The sequence below is a fragment of the Gadus macrocephalus genome, chromosome 10 (genome assembly GCF_031168955.1).
Source record: "Gadus macrocephalus chromosome 10, ASM3116895v1".
NCBI lineage: Eukaryota > Metazoa > Chordata > Actinopteri > Gadiformes > Gadidae > Gadus > Gadus macrocephalus.
The window spans coordinates 18,106,198-18,134,140 of NC_082391.1; the positions used below are offsets into that span (position 1 = coordinate 18,106,198).

General features: G+C 45.1%; 2 protein-coding genes across 18 annotated transcripts in view; one reads left to right on the plus strand and one right to left on the minus strand.

Annotated features, from left to right (window-relative positions):
* Positions 1-16,708, plus strand: part of dlg3 (discs, large homolog 3 (Drosophila)) — a 52,339-nt gene extending 35,631 nt beyond the window's left edge. For 10 of the 17 annotated variants that reach the window (XM_060063028.1, XM_060063034.1, XM_060063031.1 and 7 more), the window contains 11 exons: positions 4,868-4,982; positions 8,040-8,216; positions 8,635-8,710; positions 9,673-9,775; positions 11,241-11,282; positions 11,527-11,577; positions 11,760-11,861; positions 11,935-12,122; positions 12,314-12,423; positions 12,532-12,623; positions 13,252-16,708. In XM_060063028.1, the coding sequence (XP_059919011.1) occupies positions 4,868-4,982; positions 8,040-8,216; positions 8,635-8,710; positions 9,673-9,775; positions 11,241-11,282; positions 11,527-11,577; positions 11,760-11,861; positions 11,935-12,122; positions 12,314-12,423; positions 12,532-12,623; positions 13,252-13,358 (1,163 nt within the window). In that variant the 3' untranslated portion in view covers positions 13,359-16,708. Of the gene's footprint in view, positions 1-4,867; positions 4,983-8,039; positions 8,217-8,634; positions 8,711-9,672; positions 9,776-10,393; positions 10,440-11,240; positions 11,283-11,526; positions 11,578-11,759; positions 11,862-11,934; positions 12,123-12,313; positions 12,424-12,531; positions 12,624-13,251 lie in introns of all 17 variants that reach the window. The other 7 variants (XM_060063029.1, XM_060063046.1, XM_060063047.1 and 4 more) reach the window with 3 other exon arrangements.
* Positions 16,321-27,864, minus strand: tex11 (testis expressed 11). The gene is made up of 29 exons (XM_060063048.1): positions 27,768-27,864; positions 27,302-27,414; positions 26,959-27,043; positions 26,758-26,837; positions 26,586-26,666; positions 26,332-26,451; positions 26,011-26,091; positions 25,817-25,902; positions 25,678-25,735; positions 25,469-25,564; positions 25,284-25,365; positions 25,121-25,199; positions 24,831-24,982; positions 24,639-24,724; positions 24,423-24,560; positions 24,046-24,148; positions 23,821-23,945; positions 22,540-22,625; positions 22,109-22,162; positions 22,001-22,041; positions 21,829-21,912; positions 21,480-21,550; positions 21,015-21,128; positions 20,002-20,074; positions 19,093-19,242; positions 18,692-18,800; positions 18,152-18,272; positions 17,300-17,467; positions 16,321-17,067 (listed from the first exon to the last, which is right to left on the minus strand). The coding sequence occupies exons 1-29, from the start codon at positions 27,793-27,795 to the stop codon at positions 16,996-16,998; spliced, it is 2,736 nt and encodes a 911-aa protein (XP_059919031.1). The 5' UTR covers positions 27,796-27,864; the 3' UTR covers positions 16,321-16,995.
* Positions 27,865-27,943: the final 79 nt, after the last annotated feature.

The window sequence follows — 27,943 nt, forward strand, 5'->3', positions numbered from 1 at the left end:
TTTACAGTTTCAAGGTCACTTTCAAAAGGCTACCGAAGTGTTGCTGTTCTTTTTTATGTACAAACAAGCCAAAACATTGGTGGTTGTAGATGGTGGGCAGCACCACAGCATGCGCCCATGCAGCCGACTAGATATGCAACAAAGCTGCCATACATAACGCTTCATTCATATCCATGTGAGTCCACGCAGTCTCTCAATGCCCACTAATCAAGCAACATATTGCACTACATTGCATTCATCTTTGAAAGGAGCCATTGTTCCTTCTGCCAACAATTCGTTTTTTTCCCCACTAGACACTGTGCCACCATTGTGGGGACAGTGAAGGACACTTTTGGATCTGTTTGTGGCACGGCAGATAATGCTTTACCAGCCTTAACAGATGAGTCGATGAGTCTCTGGCCAATGATTGACTTCCTGCCTCCCAACTTGTGCCTTAAGATCCCTGGCCCTGTGTCTCTGCCGGCCCGGTGTGGTTGAGAAGCAGGAGATACCCCTGTGTGTGTGTGTGTGTGTGCTATCTCAAGACGGTGTGGGTTGGTGTTGGGTGTGCAAGCTGTGATCTACGTTGGGCAGGCTGCCCGGACAGAGCACACTCTCTAGGGGCCCTGCGACTCTGGTCGTCGGGGAGAACTCTGAAACACCAGCGATTAAGGACTATATGTGGTCACCAGGGCTTCCAGCAGGGGGTCCTTCCTGCCCCCCCCCCAGTTGGCTGGCTGGAACATCACCAAAAGCTGTTCCTCCTTAGAGCCATCCGGCTTGTGGTGAATGGAAGAGATGGGAATGCCGTTCAGCACGCTTCCCCGTGAAACTGTTTTAAAAGGGGTGTAATTACGGCAGAAACCCCATCAATTTAGGAAATGAGAGAAGACCAAGAATGGTGGCGGAAATGCCAGACCTCCATGGCCAATCAAGCACATCTTCCAATGTTTCAGCCCTAGCTAGAGGCGGGTGGAGGACAAAAACATGTATATTGGTGAATTAGACATGAATCATCATACAGGCATAGCCGCGTTTCCCTTACATGCATCTAAAAGTAGTGCATCCCTGTCGCTGGATTACTTGTGCCAGTGCAATCAGCCATTCACATTAGAAATGATATCTATATAAATAAATAGTATAATATTTATTAGAAATTATGTTGGGTGCCCTAAATAAAAAATAAATCTCTTTAAAGACATATATCACGAGGGCCCCTTACTGCACCTCCCTCAATTTTCATTATTGTTTTGGAAATATTGTGGAAAATTACTGACCGCAACACAGTGTTCTGCTTTAGAACATCGCAAACTGTGCACATGCACATCAGCACTGTGCACTTGTACTTCAACATAGTGCACCTTACACACACCTCAGCATGACAGCTGACACAAAAATTGTAGGGGAAACAATGCGATAACTTCCCATAGAGAACTCAAAGCCTCCAGGTCGGTGCCTGCCAGATAGGGAGACTCACAATGAAAATGAAAATAAAAGTTTAGAATAGTTAGCCGTGTCATTTCTTTTCTTCTCCAGTCGAGCTTGTGATATTATTCTTCATGGGTTTAAAGGACCATACCCCTTGCTTTTATCCTTAATTTACATATCGGTTGTGACTAGTGGACCATCAGGAACTAGCATTTAAACTACCATGTAAAGAAGATGGCACATGACCACAATGTGAAATCTTAACACTATAACTGTGAAGAGGCCCTAAGTAATTGTTTTCATGTCTAATTAATTGTAGTCATACAAGATCAAAAATCAGTAGTTCACTTGGTTTGAACTAGCCATGGGCTCTCACAGTCGTCTCCTATTAATATACAACACCACACACACGCTACATCTAAATACCTGCCGTGTTACATAACTAGAACAGAAGCAAGCGCTCCCCCAAAAAAGGCCTCCCAACTAATGAGGACGAGCGGTATAATAACCAAAATGACCCAGTTTCTATTTAGTCTGTCCCTTTGCTTCCCTTTGGTCACTCTTAAGCATTAGGCTAGTGGGATTCTCCCTTGGTCGTTCTAATATAGCTGAGCCCCAAGAGCATGTGTGTGCCCCGCCAGTGATCCGATGATCTCCATGTTCCAGTCTAGAACGGTGCGGCTTAAGAGTGCCCCCCTGTATCGGGTTCCCCCCTAAATCCCTAGGTGACCGCCACAGGCTACGGACCCAAGGCTACAGCTGCTGCCGCCGTCGACCTAGTCCAGTGTTCTTTCACTGGCGCTCTTTCTTGTGTCCCGTGCTCATTGGTCTCTACGCGTCTTCCTCAAAAAGGGGTAACCCCCCCCCCCCCCCCCCCCCTGATGAGGAGAGGCCCTCCGATGTGGATGGGTTGTTGCCAGCATTGTATCGACACCAGTCTTTTGGTGGTTAACTCCAGGATACATTCAATTGTTGGGTTAATAAGTAGGCACGGTTGAGGTATTGGTTTAAAGATGGTAAAGATTAGGGTTTCTGGAGTCAAGGTTAGGGTAAGGATCTGGTGGTCGAGGTAAGCGCTGAATTGTGGGATAAAAAAAACAAACAACCACCAGGGGAAGTTGTCCGTGTTGTTGCACCTGTTTAACTTGCAGCATCGCCTCCCCTCCCACCGGAGCGCCGAGCCATCTGTTGCGCCCGTGTCGTGTGGTCATTGTTGAAGACGACATTAAGCCGTTACTGTCCGCCGTTTTACCCGTTCTTTATCCTTGTGCCCCACCTATCCCTCGGCCTCCCCCCCCCCCCCCCCCCCCCCCTATTTATCGCTGCTTTAGTCTTCCTGTTGGGTAAAGAGTGCTAGTGAGCCTGGCTGCTTCCGCATAGAGGCCCTGAGTCTTGGTGTGCACTCCCAGGTTCGCGCTTGGCGCTGCTAGTGGTTACTGTCATTCAGGTGGTGGTGTCGTTTTACCTCCGTATTGTCGTCCTGCCCTGCCTGTATTGTTAACTCCTTCCAGCGGGGCGGGGCCCGGCCCGCGAGGGGGCCTGAGGCGGGGTTTCTGTTTGCTTTGAATCCACGTCAGGTTTCGCTCTGGGAACGTTATCTGTCTGGGGCGGAAACTTGTGTTTTACACCTGACACACCGGGGTGTAACCTCGGCAATATTCAAGGTATGGTGGCATGCTTCTCGAGGCTGCTTGCCGGAGTTGGACTATCATAGGTGTTGGACTTTGAACGCTGCTTGTGCGTTGGAAGAAGAGGGGCTTGCCAACAATGGAGTAAGGCAGGAAGACCTAAGGTAGGAGTGTGCGGTATGGCAGTTAATGGAATGGTTGAGTCCAATCACTTGGCTAGGTCTGTTGTTACAGACCTATTATGTTATGTTTTTTCTTTTTTATATAATGATGCAATAACAGGGATACCCTCAGTCATTAGTGAGCAAAGACGGTGTCAATACGCTAAATTGTAGTTGAACATGTTTATTTTTTAAATTGCTTTACATTTGTGGTGGGAATTTAGTGAAATTCCTTTTATGCGTAAAGCTATTTTGGTTAGCACTGCCTATTTGTTGAGACACGTCCCTCTTTTATGCGCTCTTGTGTTCCATGTTAGCGCGCTAGTCTTAGTTTGTTTCGAGCCGCCTGTTTGTTTTTCTAGCCTTCCAGTAGACAGGACACACACACACACACACACACACACACACACACACACACACACACACACACACACACACACGGCTAATGAACGCATTCTTAATGAGCAGGCCAGGTGGATTTGTTATACCATCCTCTCAGCTTATACACAAGGCAGCAACTGGATTCACACACCCATGACAAATGGTCATCTACCTCCTCTGAGCTCTTTTTTTCTCTCCCTCTCTCCTTTATGAACCACTATCGAGACTACATTTTCAGCTTAATTAATCGGTGTAATTAACTACCTGACACGAGATATTATGGGACTCGTGCGAGGCAGATCCGTGATGGAGCGCGAGCCGTTCCTGGGGTCATTAATCAGCGTTTTTATTAATACAGTTCATGGACCTCCAGCAATGGCCACATGGACAAGGGTCACATCACTAGCTTACTTTGGTGTGCTATACACAACATTACACACAGTAACACCCATCACAGGTGTGACGGTCTGTTAAGCCGTGGATAAACTTGCTTTTTAACCATGTGTTCTAGTGGACCACGCATGAACGGAATGGTTGACATACCTGCCTATGTACTTTGCATGTTACTTGAATATTTGGGGAGGCTACTATCTTGTTAGTTTGAGGTCAGGGGGAAAAACGGCAGCAATAGCAGCGGTGTCTTCGCCATTGTCTCGAATGTTGTGCCTACTGTACCCTGCTCCCTGACCTGTCACATACCCATACTCACCCTAGCGTTCACGTGGGTATTGCATCTTGTGAAAAAGCGTAGCGCTAATTTCTGTGGACGTGCACAACGAACGCTCCCATCAGACACGGGGAACGTGAGGCAGCCACCCTGAGCACAACGTGAACGCATGGTTAAGAGCACGTTTATCTCCGGCCTACTAGGACAAGAATCATCAGGGACCTCGCAATACGATATTAGAATGTTTTTTTTGGCTCGGCCAATATGGATTATTGTTCAGCAAGCATTGCGATAACAACTACTACAACAAATTGTATGCAGAAAAAATTTGATTACAACCCGGGTTATACATATCTGTCATTTATTTTATTGAGATTGTTGAACAAAGGCGAACGTAGTTGATGCAAATTGACAATTTACTACTGTAAATAATAACAATTTTTTATCATTATCATGTTGTGAAGCGATGTTCTGCAGCATTGTCTGAGTCACATTTATTTTAACTGTGTATTAATTTGTGTTTTCAGTATCGATCAACTTCCTAAGTAATCGTCACGTCCTTTCAGCACTGTAACTGGTGCATCACACTAAATCTGTTTCTGTGGTTGTGTGTCTGTGTGCAGAGTACAGCCGCTTTGAGTCCAAGATCCACGACTTGAGGGAACAGATGATGAACAGCAGCATGAGCTCTGGATCAGGCTCCCTGCGCACCAGTGAGAAGCGCTCCCTTTATGTCAGGTAAGGCTGAAACACTCACTCACACACACACTATTTCACTCACCCACACTATCGCCCTCACTCACACACTATCTCACTCAATCACTCACTCACACACTATCTCACTCACTCACGCACTATCTCACTCACAAACTATCTCACTCACTCAAACGTTGGAATACTAGGCTGAAAGCCGTTGTCATAAACGGCAAAGTGATTGTTTTGAGGTAGTTTGCATAACAGATCAAATAGCCCCGTCTCACCTGAACTGTTCAAGTTAGTCAAGTCCTCAATAAAGTGATTTATTTAAAAGTGACCACAAGCTCAGTTTGTTACGTCCACATTGTAACGAGGGGATTGGCACACTTGAAGATGTCGGCCATGTTCTGTTCGTATTAGTTTAGTTATTGCAACTGGTCCTTGCGTTTCCGCCTTGTTAAACACACACACACACACACACACACACACACACTCACACAGTTCAAGGTAATTGGGAATCCTCTGACTCATTTGAATACATTTGCTGAGTCGTCACTTTTTCCCTAAGCCGTGATCACACAACCGTTTTCTGCCTTTGTTTAAATAGCTGTGTTTGCTTTCGTTCACAATCACATTGGCCTTCATAAATCCTTCCTGATTCAGTTCAAGAAGTTGTATGGTTCACTCTCACTGTCCCAGACCCCCCCCCCCCCCGCCAGCGAAGGTGATAGATCGATGTAGGAGCTGTTTGCCACTGTGAGTCATGGCGCTCTTATAGAGACGCTTCTTCAAGGCATGTAGAGCCTAGCCTAGCCTCCTGCATGGGTGACTAAGCCCACAGTTATGTAGGAAACGCTGTCTAGTTATCCAGCAGCGGCAGTGGCAGCAGCCCTGTTCCCCAAGCCCAGCCTCAGGAATGTGGGGGCGTTAAGCCTCAAAGGTGTACACGCACACACGCACGCGCACACACACACACAGTAGCTTAGGGTGATGCTACCACTGAGGTGGCTGTGTCCCTGTCTCATCTTTAGAAACACATTGCCGTTTCACAGCCATTTGGGGCTGTAGTCACAAATAGAAATTCGATCTACACTTCAACCAATCGATTGGTTGATTGGGTGGGGGGTAGTCAATTAAACTATCGCTAGATGAACTAAATCCGCCACAGTGCACTGGCAGCACTCCACCTCGGAGCCTAAATATCCTGAAGGTCTCCTGTAGGAGCTGAGTGGAGGAAGTCAGTGGGTTTTGGATCGTTTCTTGGTTCAGGTCGACCTCGGTTCGGGCCAGAGTTTCAATGTGTACTCAACTAAGATTCAACAAAGATTATTCTGTTGACACAGTTTAGTTTTCTTGGCTCATCCTTAAGTTCAGTTGTATCACTCATAAAGCAGCCCCATCATCCCAATGGAATATTTGGAATGATGGTTTTGACGATTTGACGGTTAAAGACAACGTCGACTTACCGTCTTTCTATGAAACATTCAATGATTTGAGGTCCCCCCTATTGTTTTTATACATAATTGATGTTTTTTTCTATCACAATATAGCCTATCACTCAAAAATTAAATACATGAGGTCTAAATATTTCCCTCCTGGCACTGAAAAGAATGAATTAAGAAGCGCTATTTTCCTAGCGAAAGGAACACCAGAGATTTTTTTTGACCAGTGAGACCAATAGACAAACTGACAAGAAGGTTTCGGGCCTACTTTCATTTTTGTTAAACCAAGTGGTATTTATAGGTTTTATATGTATTCTTTACCAGCTGTTGTTTGTAAAGGCAAGAATAGGTCGGCCAAAATCCCCAAGCCACAAGAAGAGTAAATGCACTAATGCCTACAGAGCCGCTCTCTCGATCTCTCTCTCATCAAGCACAGTGGTTAGCCTGTAGATGTAGGTCAGGATATGGGAGAACCTGTTAGACAGGTCTGTATGTTATTTCAAATAACTGTGGGTCAACTTGTCGAACAAGGTAAAGGAACTCTACATGGATGTTGTGGAAGGTATTTCGAAACAAAGGTCTTTCTGTGTCACGGAAACACTCAAAACCAAACTGGTGATACATTTACCGCATCCGACTTATTTTCTTCCTTATTTTGACTGCCTTTCACTAATCGGACTGTATAACCTCAGTGTTCCCGTGGGACCTTTTGCTTGTAAGCTGGATGTATTGGGTGACCCGTCTGGCAGAATAATCAAGCCTGTTGCAGGCATCTCATTTCAAAACCAGACACTCAAGGCAGCTGAATGTCGCATTGTCAGCAGCACAGCTCTATATGCTGCGGGACACACAAACACGGACCCCATACACACGCGGTGTACAGTAAACGTTGTCAGTGCTGAAGTGAAGCTGCGTCAGTTTCTAACGCTCGCCTGTATTTGAATGCGTTAAAGGTCCGGTGTGTAGAGTTAAGTTACAGCTAGCGATGAGGTTACTTATTTCAACCCACTGAATAACCCCCCTCCCTTTCCAATGACAACGGTAGCCTGAACCGTTATCTATATTTGTATGTACTTTGGTAGAAGGTATTTCCGTCTCAAAAAGTAACACAATTTATTTTTCCTATAAATCAGTTGAATCGATCACTGGTGTCTTCTTTGTCATAGTCACCATGGTCGCTAGGAATTTTGTACATGTTGTTCCTCTACAGAGTCCTCTTATTGCATCCATACAGGTGTAACACTGCTGAAATTGGACGACTGCATCTGTCAATCAAATCCACTGAGCCAATTGGATGCAACGACATTCATAGACCTATAATTATCGATTTCTGTCATCGGCATCTAGCATTAATCTCGATAGCAGTCAGCGCTACAGCTGACATTCGCTAAACTATTTTACAATCGGATTTGAAGTGAGTGTGAAACTCCATAATAATTTAATCATCTTAATATAAACAGTAGGATATTTTGGTGAAAGGACAGCACTGGCTTTATTAGCTGCCTCCGAGAGAGGGTTAAGCTACTAGTATACCAAGTGTCCGAGAACACTTGGTATACTAGTAGAACGTAGTATGATGCTCATGGTAGCTTATGCGACAAGAAAATGGCCTATTGGTGCATCCCTACTAAAACGTGGATCTTTGTTGTTTCTGCAGAGCCCTGTTTGACTATGACCGCACCAGGGACAGCTGTCTGCCCAGCCAGGGTCTGAGCTTCTCGTACGGGGACATCCTCCACGTCATCAACGCCTCTGATGATGAGTGGTGGCAGGCGCGGCTCGTCACGCCACACGGCGAGAGCGACCAGATCGGGGTCATTCCCAGCAAGAAAAGGTAACATTTCCCGGGGGTTAAAACCAAACTGCTGCCACCGTTCTGGTCACGAGGTAACGCCTGGAATGCGGGTGCTTTAAATGTGCGTTCATGGTGGGAGAGAGAGAGGGTTGTACTTCTGATGAAACGATACCTGTATCTGTTATACGGTTCAGATATTGCTATTTATTCTCTTTCTCTTGTCTCTTGGCATGCTCTTATTCCTCCCGCTGCGGGATGTACTGAACGCTCATAGGAAGTAACAGAGCGGAAATTACATTTTTGGTAGACTGGAATAATGGAAGAATTCATGACCCTCTCTCAGTCTCAGTCATCGGCGGTCTGACCTTAATTCGGATCTGTCTTTGTGCTCACACAAGTTCCAGAGTGTAACAGATTCTATTCCCTGTTCTCTTTATCTGGACGGTTCTGCGGGCAGAGTGGAGAAGAAGGAGCGGGCCAGGTTAAAAACTGTCAAGTTTCACGCACGGACGGGGATGATTGAGTCCAACAGGGTAAGTTTGTTGTCATGGTGATAGCGTGGTTATCAATACCGAGGAAACGATCGGTTGATTGCGTCCGCCAAGGAGAAGACGATTCTTGCCGTTGAAAACAATGCACACAATCTAAATACAAAAGTAGGTTAATCAATTTGACCTGTGTTGAAAGCGCCACATAATTTAAGGTGTGATCAATAGTGTGACATGATGAGTAACACTATTATTTTGTTGCCTAGGACAACTGTACCAATGCTCCCCACATTTCTCAATCTTAGAAAAGGCCAATCCATCTTAAACTCTGCTGACAGAGATAAATCATGAAACATTTTGCGCTGTTTACAATGCAAACAGCTAGAGGCGCAACACAAGAGAACATTGGGTACTACTCCTTTTTAGTTATTTTCTTATACCAGGTATAAGCCTCTGACTGTGAGCTTTGGCTTGTAACAACGCATCTCAAACGCCTCTTGTGTGTCAATCTAAACCAGGCTCACCGTATCCTATAGGCTTGATATGGGCTCATGGGTTTAGTTTCACAGATACTTTACACAATTCACTATTCAGGCTTGGCTGGATGACTATTGTCCTGTGTGGAAAGAGACACACCCTACTAATAGAGATGGGTCATTACTGACTGATCTTGCGTTAATGGAGCTCCCCTCAAAACAAGAGGATTCCAATGCGCTGGAGTTAAAGAAAAACAAATTGAATCCCGTTCAAGAGAATTTGACACTGTCAGATATTTCAGTTTTGATCTGTATTTAAAAAATGAAGCCAATCTGTAGCATGTTCCCCTTTCATTGTACATGCCATTCACGTACACCCCAGTGCTCCTGGTTTATCGTCAACGTGGTTTACTATGAATTGAATGCATTTCCATTTCATTTGTTGTTCTGCATGTGTTCGGTGGCGTCATTGAAACCCATTGTTTTTGTTTTCACCCTCCCCCACTCCTCTCATCCACACACCTCCATCAGCATCCAGTCAAAGTAAAGCGCAAAAAAAGTTTCAACCTCTCGCGCAAATTCCCTTTTTACAAGAGCAAGGAGAATATTGTGCAGGAGATGGTGGATGCTGAACGTAAGTAGCGGATGTTGTGAGTTTGGTTTTGTTTCTTTCATTTGCTTCACCCTTACCCATCATGCTTCTGTATCGTCTCGAATCTGATCTTTAAGTTCACCTCTTTGAGGCGGGTTGGTTGGTTGCATGATAACACCTCCGTCACCTCCTTCACCCACCCTCGCCTCTCAGCACCCTGAAGAGGGAACCCATGGCTCCGTACGTGGGCCTTTCTGTTTCACACTCGCTGGTGTCTGTCCTTCCGTCCGTCTGTGTGTCTGTCTTTGGGCACCCGAGGAGTGTTGCTGGTGTTTTTGTCTGCCAAAAGTGCACAGGTGTAACAAAGTTTTAAAAAATCCCTGGATTCTTACTAATTGTAAGGGTATTTATTCTGTTTAAGCCCCGGGATAGTGTATGGCCTGGGCTTGTGTATGGCCTGGGCTTGCTGTGTCCATAGCGGGCGGCACAGCTATTAGAGAAAAATTATAACCCAGTGTATTGGAGGACCGAGCAAACACAAAGGCAACACCTCTCTTCGTCTCTCTTTCTTGCCCTGACACACACTAACCACTTCTTCTTCCTCTTCTTCCTGTCTGCTCTCTTCTTTTGGTTTCTGCTCTCGCCTATCGGGACATCTAGGACTTCCCAGGGTTAAGCGATGACTTTTATGGATCAAAGAGTTTGAGTAAGTGTGTGGTTGTACACAATCCCCTCAGCTCAGAGCGAAACGCCTTGTCACTGCCTAGCCCAGTAGGGAATGGCCAAACCAGACACACACATTTCCCAATGCATACTCCTTATACACACACAGACGCAGACACATTCCTATCTCCCGCGCAGTGTATGAAACGCAGCAAATGCATCTCATTAAGAATCCCCCAAAAAACAAGTTGACGCTGCTTTGATTGCATTTTTGTGTTTTTGGTTTCTTTTTTTGATTTTAATTAACAGCGATTGTTTTGTTTGCACGAGAGGGAATGATATATCCGTCACCAGAGCATGGGGCACTTCCCTTGAGTTATCTCCGGGGAATACCCTCTAGTTTCCCCCCCCCTCCCGGCCGCGTGCCAGTCAGTGTTTTCTTTGGCTTGATGCGACCCTGCCCCCCCTTCTTACGACATGCGATCTGCTCATGGCAGTCGGGCCTTTGGCTTGGGGAATGGTGGGCCGGTTGGGACGCGGTCACAGGAAACACTTGGGAGTTTCCTATTGCTGGCACCTTTTACACCACTTCCCCATTCGAGCTAACCAGAGCAAGGCAACCACACTGAAGCTCACCGCTACACTGTCAACCCTCTGCTATCTACGGTGGGGGGCCTGAGGAATAAGGGGCCATGGGACACATGCGGGGGGGGGTGACCTGACCTTCTTATCGAACCGAATTATGTTTTGCCCCGCCACCACACAGACCCACGCAAACGTTTGTTGTTGTGTCGACGCTTGGTATCCTGACAAATGATCTGACGCACACCTCTCTCCCCCTCAGAATGCCTGACGTCCAACACGAGCGACAGCGAGAGCAGCTCAAGTGAGTCACCGCGGTCCGCAGTAGTGGTGTTGGTTTGGCGTTTTGTGGCTCTGCCCACCTAAAAGAGCATGCGATATGAGCTTGTGTGTGCGTGATCGTGCAAAGGTGTTTTCATTTGTTGAACTGAGCTGTGATAGACGAGCACTTGGAAAACATCCCTCTTTTGACGTTTGCGTGTCACCTTCTCGACCCTTGTGGAACCAAATAATTGATTTTGTTTTTGTATTCATTGTTTGTTTCGCAGAGGGCCAGGAGGACACAATTCTTTCATATGAGCCAGTCATTCGACAGGAAAGTAAGTGAAAGAACGGTTAACCCAGAGGTTAATAATACTTAGAAATAATAGCAATGTGGGAATAATAATTCAATCGATGACTCAATCGAAAAAACAATGATTTGTATAAATGTATTAAAGATAAACTGTCACGATACTTCCCACTCAACTCTTCTGACCCGTCCTCTGACTCTGCCTTGCAGTCCACTACACGAGACCTGTGATCATCCTGGGGCCGATGAAGGACCGGGTAAACGATGACCTCATCTCCGAGTTCCCCCACAAGTTTGGCTCCTGCGTGCCGCGTAAGTCGAAGCGTCGAGGACCCGGCCGACGTCCTGCAGCGCTGCTCCATCAGGTGACATAACATCTCACTAGTGGTGTCTTCCACAGACACGACCCGCCCGCGGCGAGAGAACGAGATGGACGGCCAGGACTACCACTTTGTGGGCTCCCGCGAGCAGATGGAGAAGGACATCCAGGACAATAAGTTCATCGAAGCAGGCCAGTTCAACGAGAACCTCTACGGGACAAGCATCCTGTCGGTCAGAGCCGTGGCAGAAAGGGTAAGGCCCCCTTGCTAGTGTTTCTCCCCGGGATTAGGTTACCTGAACGGGTGTCTTTGTGTTGTAACCCAAGACAAACAAGCATGGTTTACAGCGACCTAAATACAATCGAAAGCCTCAGCAGGATCGGGTTGCTATGGTGGACAAAATTAAAGAATGTTATAATCATTTAATTTTTGTTATTTCTTTAGGGGAAACACTGCATTCTTGATGTATCTGGGAACGCTATAAAGCGACTGCAACAAGCACAACTATATCCTATCGCCATCTTCATTAAACCAAAATCTGTTGAAGCCCTGATGTAAGTCAACTTCCTCACCTACAAACTTTGATATTATTTAAGTACTTAGGCGATCAAAAAAAAAATAATCTTATCGCGTAAATGTCAACCTCTTTGTGTCTTTAACAGGGAAATGAATAAGAGGCAGACGTATGAGCAGGCCAATAAAGTCTTTGACAAGGCAATTAAACTGGAGCAGGAGTTCGGAGAGTATTTCACAGGTAAGTCGCCGTGCACCCTAACCCCCATCTATAATTTGATGGTATTATTGAAATGAATGAGACTTGTTATCAAACAAATCTGCTAGCTCAGGTTTTATTTGCTCTGGCATATGCGTCTGGCCCCCCTCCCGCTCAGACATATTCCCAGTAGAGCTGTCCCATGTTGGGGTGTTCACAACTGTTTAACTAATATAGGGCATGTTTGACACGAGCGTCCCATGGGAGCGCCGTCGATGCAATTGCACCAACCACCAAGATGGCTGCCGCTAATGTGTCACACGTTTTGTTGCTCTGATTTAGTTGTAGGTCTATCCAATTGCATCCAGAGGCATTTTGGTCTGCGCCCACCAGTGATAACGTGCCTGGGGAAAATCGAAAAAGAGGTTCCAGGCTAATACGCATTTGCGATTAGTCGGGCTATAAATGGATGGGCCATTGTAATTTATAAATTGATTTAATTAATTCTAATGCCATTTCTCCAAAGCATCTTACAATAGTGAGTGCATATTTTGTAAGCATGGGGAAGCCCCTGTAAGAAATCAAACCCCTACGCCTAGCAGTGTCGATGGCATGCTCTCTCTGTTGACCACTTGAAGGCAACCTCTCACTGTCTGATTGTGTCCCCCAGCCATTGTACAGGGTGACTCGTTAGAGGAGATCTACAACAAAATCAAGCTCATCATCGAGGAGCAGTCGGGCCCCTACATCTGGATCCCTTCCTCCGAGAAGCTCTGAGCTGCCAGCTCCCTGCCCCCCCCACCTACACCCCACCACCACCACCACCTCCTCCTCCTCCAGCACCACCCCTGCTTCTGTGCAGAACTCCCATCCTGAAGAAAAAACCCTGTCTCCCAATCCCCCCCCAAAACTAAATTACTTCCCCCTTCCCCATTTTTTGCAGATAAGTTTCATATCAAGTTTTAGTGTCCTCATTATGTTATTCGCTAATGGGAAGATAAAAAAAAGTCTTATCACCATTACTGTGACTGTGCACACCCCTGCATGAGTTTCTCAACAGATCCATTCAAGACTGGAAATGCCACTCCGAATGAATTTTGTCATTTTAAAAACAACGAAAAGGGAAAAAAGGAACAAATCCTTTTTTGTTTTCAGATTTTTGTCCTTTTTTTAAAACGACTGGGACTGACTACGAAGACCAGAATGTTTTACAGAATTCGTGAGAATGCTTGAAGAGTTGCGGTGGTGAAGAGAGGGGAGAGAGAACAGAGTCTAACCATAAAACGTTGGAACACTTTGTAAATGTTCATCAAATCACACTAAATAAAAAAACAAAAAGAAAAGACACACACGTGAGTGGAAAAACCAATTGCAGATTTTCTTTTTCTAAAAGGACTGGATGAAATCGCGGCCAGCTGATGCTACTGTTTAAGGAGTCGTCTCTCTTTTGTTTATAATGACTGAGGAAGTTGGTGAAGAAGCCTACAAACTGGGGATCTATTTATCATTAACCAGTCGGGTCGTCTGCCAGTTGCCTGTGTAAAAATACACCATGTGAGGCGGCGCAAAAGGAACGAAATGAGTTGTGAATCTCTACATTTATATTATTATTAAAAAAAAATCACAAGCTAAATGATAAAATCCTTCTAAGATTTTACTACATATTCAAAACTACACATTTACACTTCACTAGAATTGTCTACTTGGAGGGCTCTTAGAGTAAAACATTTTTGTTTGTTTTTATTTTGGATGTTTTTTGGGGGATTTTGCTTGTGGGTTAGGGCTGCTGTGTAAAGGACGAGGGGGGGAGAGATGTGTAACTGGGCTCTGCAAAACACCAAACTGCCTTACATCAAATACAAATTATGTTTCCTGGCTACCTGGTCTCTATTAGGGGAGGACACACACACGCAACCGGCAAAACACAGGAAATGTTCTTGAATTTCCTCTTTTGTGTTGCTGCGTCCTTCACACTTCCGGGAGGCCGTACTAGAGTGCAATAGATTGAAATGCAGTCTCCACTCTGTTCTCACTTGTATTTTACCCTGTATTATTACTATCATGTTTAATCCCGTTCTTTACTTTTTCTGGTACATTTGAAGAAAAACGTTTAAAAGTAAAAATCGAAAGAAATCCCCAACTTGATTTGAATTTGGATCGCCAGATCAGCATCCACATGGGCCCCAGTTGAGCAGCAGATTCCCCATTACACACTCTGCCTTCCCAGATGATTCTTCTCTGAGTTGAGTGGTCACGCGGCACTGTCCTGTACGCCACCATGGCGGTGGCCTTTAAAAGAAAACGCAACAAACGGGTAGTAAAATAAACAATAATTGTATTGGATGTGTTATCAATTAAAAGAGTCGATATATATAACCTGTTCTGGATCGTGGTCCCCCCTCTTCCCCCTTTCTACCCCTACTTAAAACACTAAAGATGGGTTGGATTAAAACCATTATTCTCTGTATCGATACCAGTATGAATTCTTTGTATTTGACTTGGGAGGCGTTGGGGTAAAGCCCCTACGGTGTGTGTGTGTGGGGGGGGGGGTTTGGTGAGCCAGGTAGGCTGAAGTACAGATACTCCGATTTCAGATTTCTCCTGCAACTCTCTTCATATTTCATACCCATTATGAAATGTGTGCTGTCTTAAAAGGTTGTCTTCTGCTACTGCTTTCGAATCTTGTCTTAGTTTTTGGTTTCTTCAGCTGTGGTGAAAGCTTTGTGTGAAGATGCATGAGTGTGGGCGGTCTGATAGCAACGTGATTGAAGCGACCAGTGATATTTGCGTGCGGGTGGGCCCGTGACGTGGCCGTGATGTGCTCATGTGAAGAACACGTGTGGGCTTGTGATGAAGGAATACTGTGCCCTCCCCCATCCCCTGTGATCCAACAGTTTACATTTATTTTCCCCGAGAGCAAAAAAAAAAATGCTTCTGTTTTTTGGTCTCTTAAGAGCAAGTCCCACTGCAAGGAGAAAAAGAAACGGTAACCCTTAACTCTACTTGGGCGACCCTCACTTCCCCCCCCCTCCACCCGCGGAGTACCTGTATACCTGCAGGCATTTTCTGAACAGTGTGCCCACCTGCCAGGCTGCTACCACCGCTTAACCAGCTATCATCACCTGTGTCAAAACCAGAGTTCAGGGAAAATCCGACGGGAACAGAGCCATTTATAAACTGCTTGCAGACTGTTTCAACAACATAAAGGGTGTGGTAGCTGTACAATGTAAATAACCCCCCAGCAGACATCCCCTCACCTGTGCTTCATGCATGTGGGAATCAGACTGGGACATGTTTTATAGTCCACAAATGTCAGGTAAGTAAACTTTGAGCTACTCTGAGATATAATTTCCATAACAATGTGCCGTATCGTTGGTATTTATCTATAGACGAATCTCTTCAGATGCCTATTGGAACACTAAGCTAGTCGGCTGGGAATTTAATTCCCTCAAGTAGGGCCTGTCTAAATGTGATTTCCTGTGGAACGTGTCTGGGTGTATAGATTTAAAAATTATATATATGTATGAATACTGAAAAGGGTGACACGATCAGAAAACCTACATAACAAATATCAAGAGGCCAGGAGCAGCGACCAGTAACTCATTTAGACATTTAGAAACGTGCTCCTCTGGTGTTTCCGTTCCAATACAGCTGACTGTTAAATATGTGTGTATGTCAGTCAGCCATGTCGAAGCCCAAAGAACTTGATTTCATTTTACTCTTTTAACGGAGGTTGTGGTATATAACGAAATGGAGCCCGAATGCCTGTGTATAATTGATGAGGGTCCTTGTTCTGGTGAGAGAGAAATAACATGCTTCTATTTTTAATTTAACATTTCTTTGTGGAGGGAAGGTGGGTTGGTTTTCATTGGTCGTTATTGGGGTAATGAGTTGTTTATGTTAGAGCACATATGTGCAGTAAGTGCTTGCAAACATGAACCCTTTGATTGTACAGTAGTTTTCCTTCCTGTCTGTGCGGGTGGCACAGCCAATCAGGACTCTGCGTCACGGTCTTCCCTGTCCTAGTCATGAGGGAACTCAGTCATGCTACTTTTGTTTGGGTTTTAATTTTTGGGAATTGACCAGAGTTTATTTGTTTGGAAATAATAAAATATGTGACTCGGTTACTGGGTTTTCAATGTTCTCCTTATTCAACAAAAAAATAAGCAAACTCCACAGGGTTCTCGAGCGGCGGATGTGAAGAATTTTGTACCTTTTTTTACTTACCAACTGAATGTTTTATTTAAAAGTACCCATACATGTAAGTGGAATATCTGGCAGGAACCGTTTTGGATATAATAAAAGTGAACGTCCAACAATAACTTGGCTTGGGAGCGAGTCACAGGGCAGAGGTCACCTTGAGAAAACGTGTAAAACACTCATCCAAGGTGAAGAGGTCCTCCTCCCAGCCTGGTCATTCTTCCATGTCGAGGTTCTTCTTGGCTCGGTCCAACCTGTCCAGTACCTCGCTGTAGAGGGGCGACATCTGAGGGATGTCCAACAGACCGACAGCCTCTGTTAAAACATGTCATCACATAGACCTCTGAGGCTCTGTGTTTGTCTGTGGATGTTAAGCCTCTTCCCCACCGGCCCCCAATATGTGGAGGAATGACTCCGCCACGGTCTCGCTCCACTGCCGCCACCACCTCCAGCTCTGCTTCACTCATCTCCCTGACCCTTCCCCACCCCCGTAGCCCCCGGCGCCCTGGCTCTTGTACCTGGGTCTGGTAGCTCTCCTGCAGGGAGCCCAGGTGGCGGATGAAGCTGATGCCCAGGCCACACCACTTCTCTGCCTCCGGGTACTGGGCCAGGCTGTACAGCAGGATCCCTGTGTTCCAGGCACGGGTCAGCAGCCACAGGCTCTCCATCTCTGGGAATTCCTCTGGCTGAGGAGGGAGGGAAGGGTACAAATGAAATCTGAAGGAAAAGCCCCTTTTTTCTGGCTCCTGGAGAGAAACAAGGACAGGAGCCCAGTTCTGGGTGTGGGGGAGTGAGGCTTGTGCATGGCGAGTATGGCAGTGTTACGGCTTCTGTGCGACATTAAGAAGTGATTAAAAAAAGGTAAAATACAGATAAATACAGATAAAAAAGCACCATGGTGTTCGAGCGGGGCCCATGCACGGTTGGTTACGGTTCGTTTAAAGAGCTCTGGCCGTTTGACACCTGTCAATCTTGACCTTCAACTTTGAGCTGTCGAATACCCAAGTGGCTTCAGAATCACAATCACGCTAGACATATGTTTTTAAGGGAAACATGAATTTTGTGACTTCTATGAAGACCTGGAATGCCTGGATGATTTGATAGGCTGCCTAGCTCATCAGCGGCAATGTGGTCGGTACAACACATCTACCAACCAACCCCGCAGTAGAGAGAAAAGCAGGTTGAGTTGATAAGGAGAAGCAAACCGCTTTGGGGATAGCGGGCAGGCATAGGAGAGGAGTAGAGGGGGTTAATTATAATGCAGAGAGAGAGAGAGAGGATGGGGGAGGGAGGGGCCGAGCCAGGGGATGGTGCTGTGGTGATAGGTGCTGCGGTGATAGGTGCTGCGGTGATAGGTGCTGCTGACTCACTGCGGCGGCGATGATGGACAGAGCCTCCTCGTAGTAGAGCCACACTTCCTCCAGCACACGCTCCTCAATCTCCGACACGCCGCTGGGGAGGGACAGCTGGATCAGGCTGTGGACACACTGTCTGAAGACAGACACACACACACACACACACACACACACACACACACACACAAAGACAGTCGCACCATCACCCCCCCGGCTCATACATTGAGAACAGCGCCAAGTTGCTCAGGAACAGCGAGATGTTGGTCAGCAGCCACCGGAGAATCATCATCATCGATACACGGGTGCTCTGTGACAAATCATTGTTGATTCTGTGAATCATGAAGTTTATATAATATCCTATCGTTATATTGAACATTTTGTCTTCATGATTACGTGAATGCACTTTGAACAATATTCTACATGATCGTTTTACTAATGATGTAATAGGTCTTGCAGAGATCTAAGCCTTTGATCCACTATGATAGTATGTAATGTATGTCGAACGATAGTGTGATTTATCCTTCCAATGGTGATGCAGTGTTCATGAGAGGGTACCTGCAGCGGGCCATGTCACCGTCGGGCCGTTTCTTGTGCAGAGAAAGAGCGATCCTCAACGCCTTCTTACACAGCGAGGGGTAGTGGGCTGGGGGCTCCATGGACAACGCTGCCAATCAATAAGAATAAGCCACTGTGAACCTTGGAGTTGCGAGGTTGCTCCCAGCCTAAAAGGTACCGGGTTTAGTCTGCCTGTCGGCAGCTTCGGCTGTGGGCAAGCTGCCTAGGCCCTACCAGTTAATGACATGTATCTGAATTCACTGTGAGAGCTTTGGGATAAAAGTGTAAATGACTAAATAGTTATGATCACGTGCCGATACAATATCTAAAAGTGAGACTTTATTTGTCTTTATTAGACCAATTGGGGGATTTGGGTGCTTGTGGGTGTCTATTGGTTTTACCTGCAATAGTCTCTAGTACTTTGGTGTCCACATCATCTAGCTCTAGGATGGATTCCAGTATGGTTTCAACCTTCGGGTCGTTCAACTTGGCCCGGGCCTCAAACTCATACAACAGCAGTAGCGTGTCTGTCTGGTCGTTGGGGAAGTTTCCTGTGTCAAAGAACCACAGAGTTGAACTGAGGCTTCACCACTATCATCAAGAAATACTGTGTTTAACAAAAAGATAGCTGACCGCCAAGATCATTTCTCATCAAGTGTACCATTGAACAAAATTCTCTACAAGTCTGATTTTGAAAATCCAGGGTTTTTGAAAATCAAGGGTTATATTATAATATAATTGTATTGTTTTATTAGGTTGGGCTGCCCTGTAGCAGAGATCTCCCATGTTATCATGAATGAATTACAATTTGTTGATTTTATGGTATTTTAAACCTAAAGACCACTGTTTGATTGTGTGTGTGGTTGTTGAATATATTCAGATTATTCAGACTATGGATCTTAAACAAACTAATGCTATGCAAACCACAATATTCAGCTGTTACTGAACAACCTTTTAGACTACTTACTTAGTCTAAAATGCATTGCATCTTCACTTATATAAAATGTGAAATGCATACTTTTTGTTTTCTCACCTAAAAACACCCTTTTCAATCTTGTTAGACCATGTTATTCAAATTAACAATCTCAAAATGTCAGACCTGCATCCTGCAGGCCATTCACTCACATAATATATGTTACATTTATACTTAGAATAAATCAGCTTCAGAATCAAGGGGTTTTGATTTAATTCCTACATGCAGGTTAAGGTAACTGGGCTTCTGTAAGTCCACCAGCCTGGTTGATGTCTTCAGCCTGATAGGAACTTTAAGCTAAGAGTACCATGTTATGTAATGAAACACGGAAGGGTACCTGAAGCTCTCAGAGTCTTCCAGACCTCAGTGCAGATCTGAATATTCTCCAAGGCATTTATCAGCTCCTCAGTCTGTGATAAACACACATACACAGGTTTTGTGTTCACTATCGCCACCTAGTGGTTAGATTTCCTCTGCACTCTGGGTGTTCTTTAGGGTTTTAAACATATACTCAGCACCACTTATGTGGTTGGTCAAATCCTCTCCAGTGGTCTGGGAACATTCCCATCCATGTGCACGAATGAAGCTCAATGTGTGCTGAGGTAAGTAGGGAGGTGCTGTGTGTGTGTGTGTGTGTGTGTGTGTGTGTGTGTGTGTGTGTGTGTGTGTGTGTGTGTGTGTGTGTGTGTGTGTGTGTGTGTGTGTGTGTGTGTGTGTGTGTGTGTGTGGGTGGGTGGGTGGGTGGGTGGGTGGGTGGGTGGGTGTGTGTGTGTCAGTGTTGTTTTCGTCAGGCAAGACGAAAACGAAAATGACGTCGTCAGACCCCTTTTTTCCATGACGAAAATGAGACTAAGACGAACGTCACCAAAGCCATATAAAGACTAAAATGTGACGAAAAATGTAGACATTTTCGTCAGACGAGAACTAGACGAGACTAAATTGTTAGTGAGTGGACGAACAAAGTTTCAAAACATGCTTTTTTCCCGCCAACTATAATATGCGGAAAAGAAATGGAGAAATGGAGCCAGCTGCTTGTCCTAACAGTCACGCCCCCATCACACACTAAAAGCCTCGCTCGCGCGCAGCTGCGCCTGCACGCACACGGCACACACGAGTGTGCCGTGTGCGACGAGTGCGACAGTCCGACGAGTTTTCGTCGGACTAAAACTAGACTAAAACCTTTTGAGTTTTCGTCAGACTAAAACTAGACTAAAACTTTCAAAGATAGAAATGACTAAAATGGGACTAAAACTAAGAAGCATTTCGTCAAAAAGACTAAGACTAAAACTAAATCTAAAATGCCTGCCAAAAACAACACTGGTGTGTGTGTGTCTGGGAGGTGGGGCACACCTGGACAGAGTGAGGCGACTTCCTGCAGAGCTCCAGAGAAGCTGCGGCAGCCATCAGGAGACACGTCCTCTGGCCCATGAGGAGGGCTCTGCTGGAGGGGCACAGCTGGGACAGCTGCAGGGGGGAGCAGAGGGCTTCACGTTTACATTTCGTCTATCAAATGCTTTGAGAGAATATCATCTCTAGACACACATCGCTCACACCATGAGAACATTAAACCAATAAAGACAACTGCAACATAGCACAGTCTTTGTGCTATGGCAAACCTTTGGGGTAAAAGTTAAGATACTTTTTGTGAAGAGGGCTGCATCAGCTGACATCAACTGGCAAAGTGTTGTTTTAATTAAATAAATGCAGTGGAGCCAAAAACCGGTACAAACATTCACACGTAAACACAGCCTTGCGTGGTGCGAGTCTCACGTTGATTTTGTATTGATCTAGGCCTTCCTGCACGGACACACTCACCTGGTAGGACAGCAGAAAGAAATCCTTCATCCGGCCAGGGCTGTCTTCGCATTGAAGGGCAGAGTTCCAAGCTGTAGAGCACATAGGTACGTACAGAGTTGTGCACATCCACACACACAGACACACGTAATCACAAACACACACACACACAGATACAAACATCACAGGCAAACAAGAAAGCATAAGGAAGGGTAGGTGTTGAAGACTTTAGAGCTGAATAGATTAATAAGCTATTGCTGACACCCGACAAGGGAGAAAAGGAGGAAGAGTGAGAGAGAAAGAGTGAGAGAAGAGAGAGGTGAAGTGATAGCGAAAGAGAGAGAAAGAGAGAGAGAGAGAGGCTCAATACCGATCTTCCTGAACCAGTTTGCATCCTCGATGCGTTGTTCAGCAGCTTCAGGCCCAGTGTTGCACTGGGAAACTTTCTGAAGGGCTGATTGTAAATACAATATACATATCACAATGTGAGCAATATGAACAGTAAACAGCTACATGTCAAAATAGTTGTGGTTCCTACTCACCCATTTGTAAATAGGATAGTAGGACCCCCAGGCGTACATTTCTACATGAAGGAAATGGTTTTAGATTGGTTCATTTCCCCCCAAAATAAAATACACCTGTATCCTTACCTCTCTTCATCGCTTGCCACTTCCATTGTGGAGAGCACAAGTCGAAGCAAACACCTGTAAATGGAGAGGGGGAGGGAGGGAGGGAGAGAGGGAGTGTGTAATGGTGACCTCCTTTCTTTCACCTACTAACTATTGTACAGGGAGACACACTTTCGCTGGAGAAAAGTGGGAATATATGTCAGTGGACCAGAGCCCCGGTGAGGAAAACAAATGGGAGGCCATTCCCAGAGCAGGTCAAGTCATTACATCATTCTGTCATAACAGCCGTTAAACAGTAGAGCTTCAAGATAAAATACAATCAAATAAAAACACAGAAATCATTCTATACTTATAGAGTAAATCATTTGAACAGTAATGGTTCCAGAAATGATTTAAAAACATAAGCCTGATAAAGAAACCACAACAGCGTCTGTGTTCCAACTGCGACTGACCTGAGAGCAGTCAGAACGTGAGCCTCGTCGCTGGAGTTCTCACACAGAATTTCCAACGCTTTCATGGCTGTGTCCTGCTCCTCGTTCTGTCACAGAATCAATCAAACCACAACCAATCAGCATCCTCCAACCAGTTAGAACCGGTTTAAGTGGTTAACTGCTATCATACAGGAAACACAAGATACAAAATGAAAGCGTTGATTTTTATGACTACATTTCCGTAACTAAAGGAATTTTTATCAAATAAAATTGCCATAGATTTTCTGTTGATCGACAGTGCTACAGTACACTAAAGCACAGGACTCACCCGCACCACTGACTTATAGGGCTAGTACTTCAGAATGCCCAAGGGGATTTTTTTGTTGGCGATACTCCATACAGCCTTATTAAGAGGACTTAAGAGGAAAGTTGTAGTACTGTAAAACCCTGAATCAAAGTAAACATACCGTTACCTGGGCTATGTGAACTCTGTTCTGCCACGTCTTGCATGACATACGCTTTGGCAGTTTCCAACAAAACAATGACTCCCCACAATGACAGATCATTTGAAGATTAATGAACTAGCAATGACCAAAAAAGCATTGGTACTAACATAATAACTAAAATTCCAATGCTCCTATGCATCCAAAATGCGATGTGACATTGCAATGTACAAGCCCCACACAAGCATTCAACCCATAACAGCGGCTCTAGCAGCATATCACAGCCAAGTATCTGTGACAGTCGATAGGCACATCCTGCATCCAGGTGCAGCAATCACTATTTGGCAACCGCCCAGTGGAGGACAATCAAGCAAACGCTTCATTCATCACTTTAAAGCGCTGCATCTAAATAGCTCTACTCACCTCTATCCTGCACTTCTAGCCATTTCCCCCCCTAGCTCTGCCTGTATAGACCTAGCCACTTTCCCAAACAGCTCCACATGTGTAGATCTACGTTGATGTAAGCATGTTGGAGGACGTTTGGAGCATCTTCAGTGGGCAACTAACTGAAGATGCGATGGCATTTATATAACGCTTAACATACTCTCTATATGCCTCATGCTTCAGGTCTCGCGTTCACCTGCACATTTGTGTCATAAACCAAATCCTTGACTGCGGAAAAACAGCTTGTCAGGAGCAGTTAAGAGGTCGGGGTATTTGCTTATCACCTCGGCACTTATATACCGGGGAGGATCGTACCGGCAACTCCGCTACATCTGCATGGGTCGCTGTATTTACCGAATGCCTTCTCCCATAAAGGACCCCGGTGAGCCCAGAGTGGTGCCTGTGTGGAGCTCACCTCCAGAGCTATCTGTGAGGCCAGACTGAGAAGACTGGAGGCAGCGTTCTCACACACCAGCAGCCTGTCCTCGTTGCTCACAGGGCTTTTGGCTAGACGTCCCATGGCTGTCAATGCTTCCGCAGCTGCCATGAAAGAGCACATACCCACAAATATACATGTGAAGTAAAGTAGTTACATAACGTGTACTTTTTACACCTTATGAGTTATAAAAAATTCTGTTACCTTTCTCGATATTTTTCTCCTGGATGGCAATTTTGTAAACACTGAACTGAGTGAAGATGCTGTCAGGGTCGCATCTCTCTGCCTCCCTGATTGCCTCTTTTGCCTGGAACAGTAGGCGTTATACGTGGAGCGTTGTATTTAGTTGGCACTACACACACTTTGTGTACCTACTCCAGTATCCTTTTGTATTTATTGAATTATTTTGTGTGTGCTTATTTACTCTAGTCTAGCCAACTCGATTTTTTTTATATTATAGATAGTATCCTTATTGACAAACCCAGAAAATCATGTAATATGATTCAAAATGACAAATGGGTGCTGAACTAATGGAGGAAAGGTTTATTTCCTGGTCTGAACTGTGTCCCTCTGGCCATCACCTTTTCCAGCTGCTTCAGCAGGAGATGGCAGGAGGCTCGGTTTCTCTGCAGCTTCGCCAGGTTGGGCTCCATCTGACCCGCCTTGTAGAAACTCAGCGAGTAGTTGTACCACTGCAGAGCTTCCATATAGTTCTTTGCCTGACAAGGGGAGCTGGTGTTACGTAACTCTGAGTTTAAAATAGACAGTTTAAAAGTGGACAGGCTTGTTCAGTTTACCTCATAATGTTTGGAGGCCTTGTCCCACAGCAGCAAGTGTAGGCTAACAAGAGACTGGGGAGTCAGTGGTTTTCCTGTGTAATGACCTAACACAGGGAAAACACAATTCATCACTCATGGGGCAACGCTAGGCTCACTCCTGTGTTTACACTGGCCATTTTTCAGAGGGACAAACATGGCATCAGAAGGTACCGGTGATGATGTCCTCTATTTTCTGTTTGGCCAGCAGCTCTTTGCCTCTCTGTAACAGCAGCTCAATGTGCAGGACCGAAGCAGCACTCAGCTCGGGAGAGGCCTCGAAGTGCTGACACACGCGTTTCAGATAGTCAAATGCCAAAGTCTCTCTGGAAAAAACATAGTAATGTATGTTTATTTGGATATGTATCTTGTCAGCATGTTACCTTTTTTATACTATTATATGCATCTTGTACACACATTTGTCAATGTGAGTCGATGGATCTATTTGTGTTTGTATGTTTTACCGGTCCGCCGACATGAGAAGTTTTACTGTGCTGAGACTGACTTCCAGAGGAGCATCAGTCTCCAGCAGCTCATTCACCCCTAAAAAAGGCATGTTTTAATATCCACGTCACATTTAACGACTCACTGTTTAAAGACAATGGGTAATAAGCAGCCACGTCTTACCTGCTGTGACAGCCTCATCCAAGGCCCCCGAACGCAGGAGGATCCTGATCTTCAGGTTGAGTCCAGAGGTGCTCATGCATACCTGTCAAATTGCAGAGTGTAAGGCGCTGCAGCGTATTGTCATTGGAATAACAGTAATTTTCCAGTGTATCATTTATTGGTGAAAATGAATGCTTATGGCCCACCTTGTTGGCCAGGCTCACAGCATTGAGGGCTTTCTCTTGAAACTGCTGACAGTCCCACTCCAAATAAACCGTTGCCAGGAGTCTTAATACTCTGGCCTAGCATAATGACAATTGGAGCGTTAAGCAGTGTATTTAAAGGCGGATCAATGTGTACCGACGCATTAGATGTGGGTATCAGTTAAACTTAAACATTTCCTGTGCCATCTTACTTGGACTTCGGGTCCAGGACAGTATTTTCTATTCGTCTTCCCGATGTCGTAGCTTTGGCTGAGGAAGAAAACTATATTGTGATTCTACTCCATGATTATTCTAGAATTAGATTGTACAATGATCCATGATAATCGTTACCTTAACCAAAAGGAACTCTCCTCAAACATTTTCAGATTGTACGAATCTACTCCAAAGTTATAGCACATGAGCGAGAGGTAGCCGGTCTGCATGAAAAACCATAAAATAAAGCAACACGATTATAAGGACGAGAAGTGATTAGGTACAAACAACCAGTTTGGAGCAGTAAAATGTATGATGTTGTTTTCTCTAACCTCCCTTGGGAGCCGGGCCAGCATGTCTTTACAGCGCTGCATATAGACCACAGCCTCCTGGTGACTCCCCAGACATACGGCCTGTAATAACAAAACAAAAGGCTAAACCATATCAGCAAATGACAAACACCTCTGTCTCCCAACCAATGAGATCCATCCTTCTTAATTGTTGCAATGCTGTTTCACACTATGCCACTTCCCCCCCCCCTCCCACAGAGCAGCGTCTTCTCAGAAAATCACTTTCCTGGGTTTCGGAAAAAAACATTGCAAGAACATAATATTCAGGTTGCTGTACGTGTGATATAACACGTCTGGGCTCACCGACTCTGCCTGGTAAGAGAGGACTCGGAGCAGATCCTTCTCCACTTCCCCTTTAGCGACATTAAGGTCAATGTCTCCATCACCCCGAGACCCCAGTTGGCTATAGAGGATTTCCAGGCTCTGGATAAAATGTAAGTACAGAGAAGAACAGTGAAACAATTTAAGTCTGTATGCATATGTGTATATCTTTATATTTAATTTAATAAATGGACATATTTGAGCTCCACTAGCTGCTGTCAGTATTGACTGTGTACCTTGACAGCTAATGCCAAGAATGGATTTGCCAACTGGGGATCTTTACAATCCAGCCATGTTCTGCCTGTCTTGCTAGCCATCTGTAAAAAAATAAAATAATAATTTTATAAAAAGGGATTATATATTCGGTGACATATACAACATAAAATGGTCAACAGACTATACATTTACCAAGATGTGCTTGCGGACGATGCTCTCTGGTGGATCATCAGGCGCACTGCAGTACAGCAAACTGCAGGCGACATGGCGAACTGAGAAGGCGGCGAGTGACAGAAAGTCAAACAACGGGCGCACACATCCCAGAAAATGTTATAATACAGTTAGGTAGTGTTCCTAATGCATAGCTATTCATGTTATTGGAAACCACCGAACCTTTCGCTTTCTGGGTTTCATTAATTGCCGTGCCAACACGCTTTGTAACTGCCCAGTTCCACAGCTGGATGGCACACTCCTCAAGCTGAAGTCAAGGTGGGTGATACAATGGGCAAGTGGAAAACCCAACCAAGTCATGAAACAACCACAGACCATTGAGGTTGCTATCACAAACAACTTAATGATTTAGACAAATGTTTTTATTATGGCATTGAGAGTAACTTAACGCAATTCAAGCCAGGAAAAAGTAAAGAGGCAGAACCAATGCTTCAGGTCTAATAAAGAGAGTGACAGTTACCACAACTCAGTATGTAATGAATACTTAAATAAATAAGTGAATTACCTGTGAATCCAGAGGTTTGGGGAGCTGGTCGAGTACAGAGACTTCATTAAACAGCTTGTCTATAACGCCCTCGTAATCTGCCTGCTCTCTGTGCTGTAGATTCTCCACCAGACCTGGGATGAGAGAAGGCTTGTGAATACTTATTCAAGATTTATTTTGCTCACCTATTGACCTACGAGGTTTGTACTTCAATTACATTTTTGAAAGACCGAGTCTCAGCTAATCAGGACCTGTTTGTAATCGTTCTACTTTGTAAAGAGTCATATTTGACCAGCAAAATATTACATTGGCATCAATGCCCGTGAAGTAACGTTAGCTGAGTCAGCAGTTAGCTAGGCTTAATAGCTGCTAATTTTAGCTCAACTTCTTCTCGTAATTCACTATTGTGAAGAAATAATGTATCAAACATAACATATACTTGATATAAACTCTTAGTTCGCCGAGTTAACATAATACAGTGGCTTACATTTCACATTTGTAACAAACTGCTCCATGTTGACAGAAAACGTGTGTGGCTTGCGAAGAACGCGGTTATACACTGTCACGACTCACGAGCCATGACGTCAGCAGCCATGTCGGTCTTTCTGTGTTTCATGCAGTGGTGCTGAAGTTGCTGAACTGTGACCCTGTTGCAGTTAATCT

Bases quoted from the DNA above. Each gene is read 5' to 3' on its own strand.
- tex11 (XM_060063048.1), bottom strand. From the start codon at position 27,795: ATGGAGCAGTTTGTTACAAATGTGAAAT. The intron at 24,983-25,120 runs GTAAAACATACA...TGTTTTTTCCAG, and splicing joins CTTCTCATGTCGGCGGACCG to AGAGACTTTGGCATTTGACT. The intron at 22,163-22,539 runs GTCAGTCGCAGT...CTCCATTTACAG, and splicing joins CACGTTCTGACTGCTCTCAG to GTGTTTGCTTCGACTTGTGC.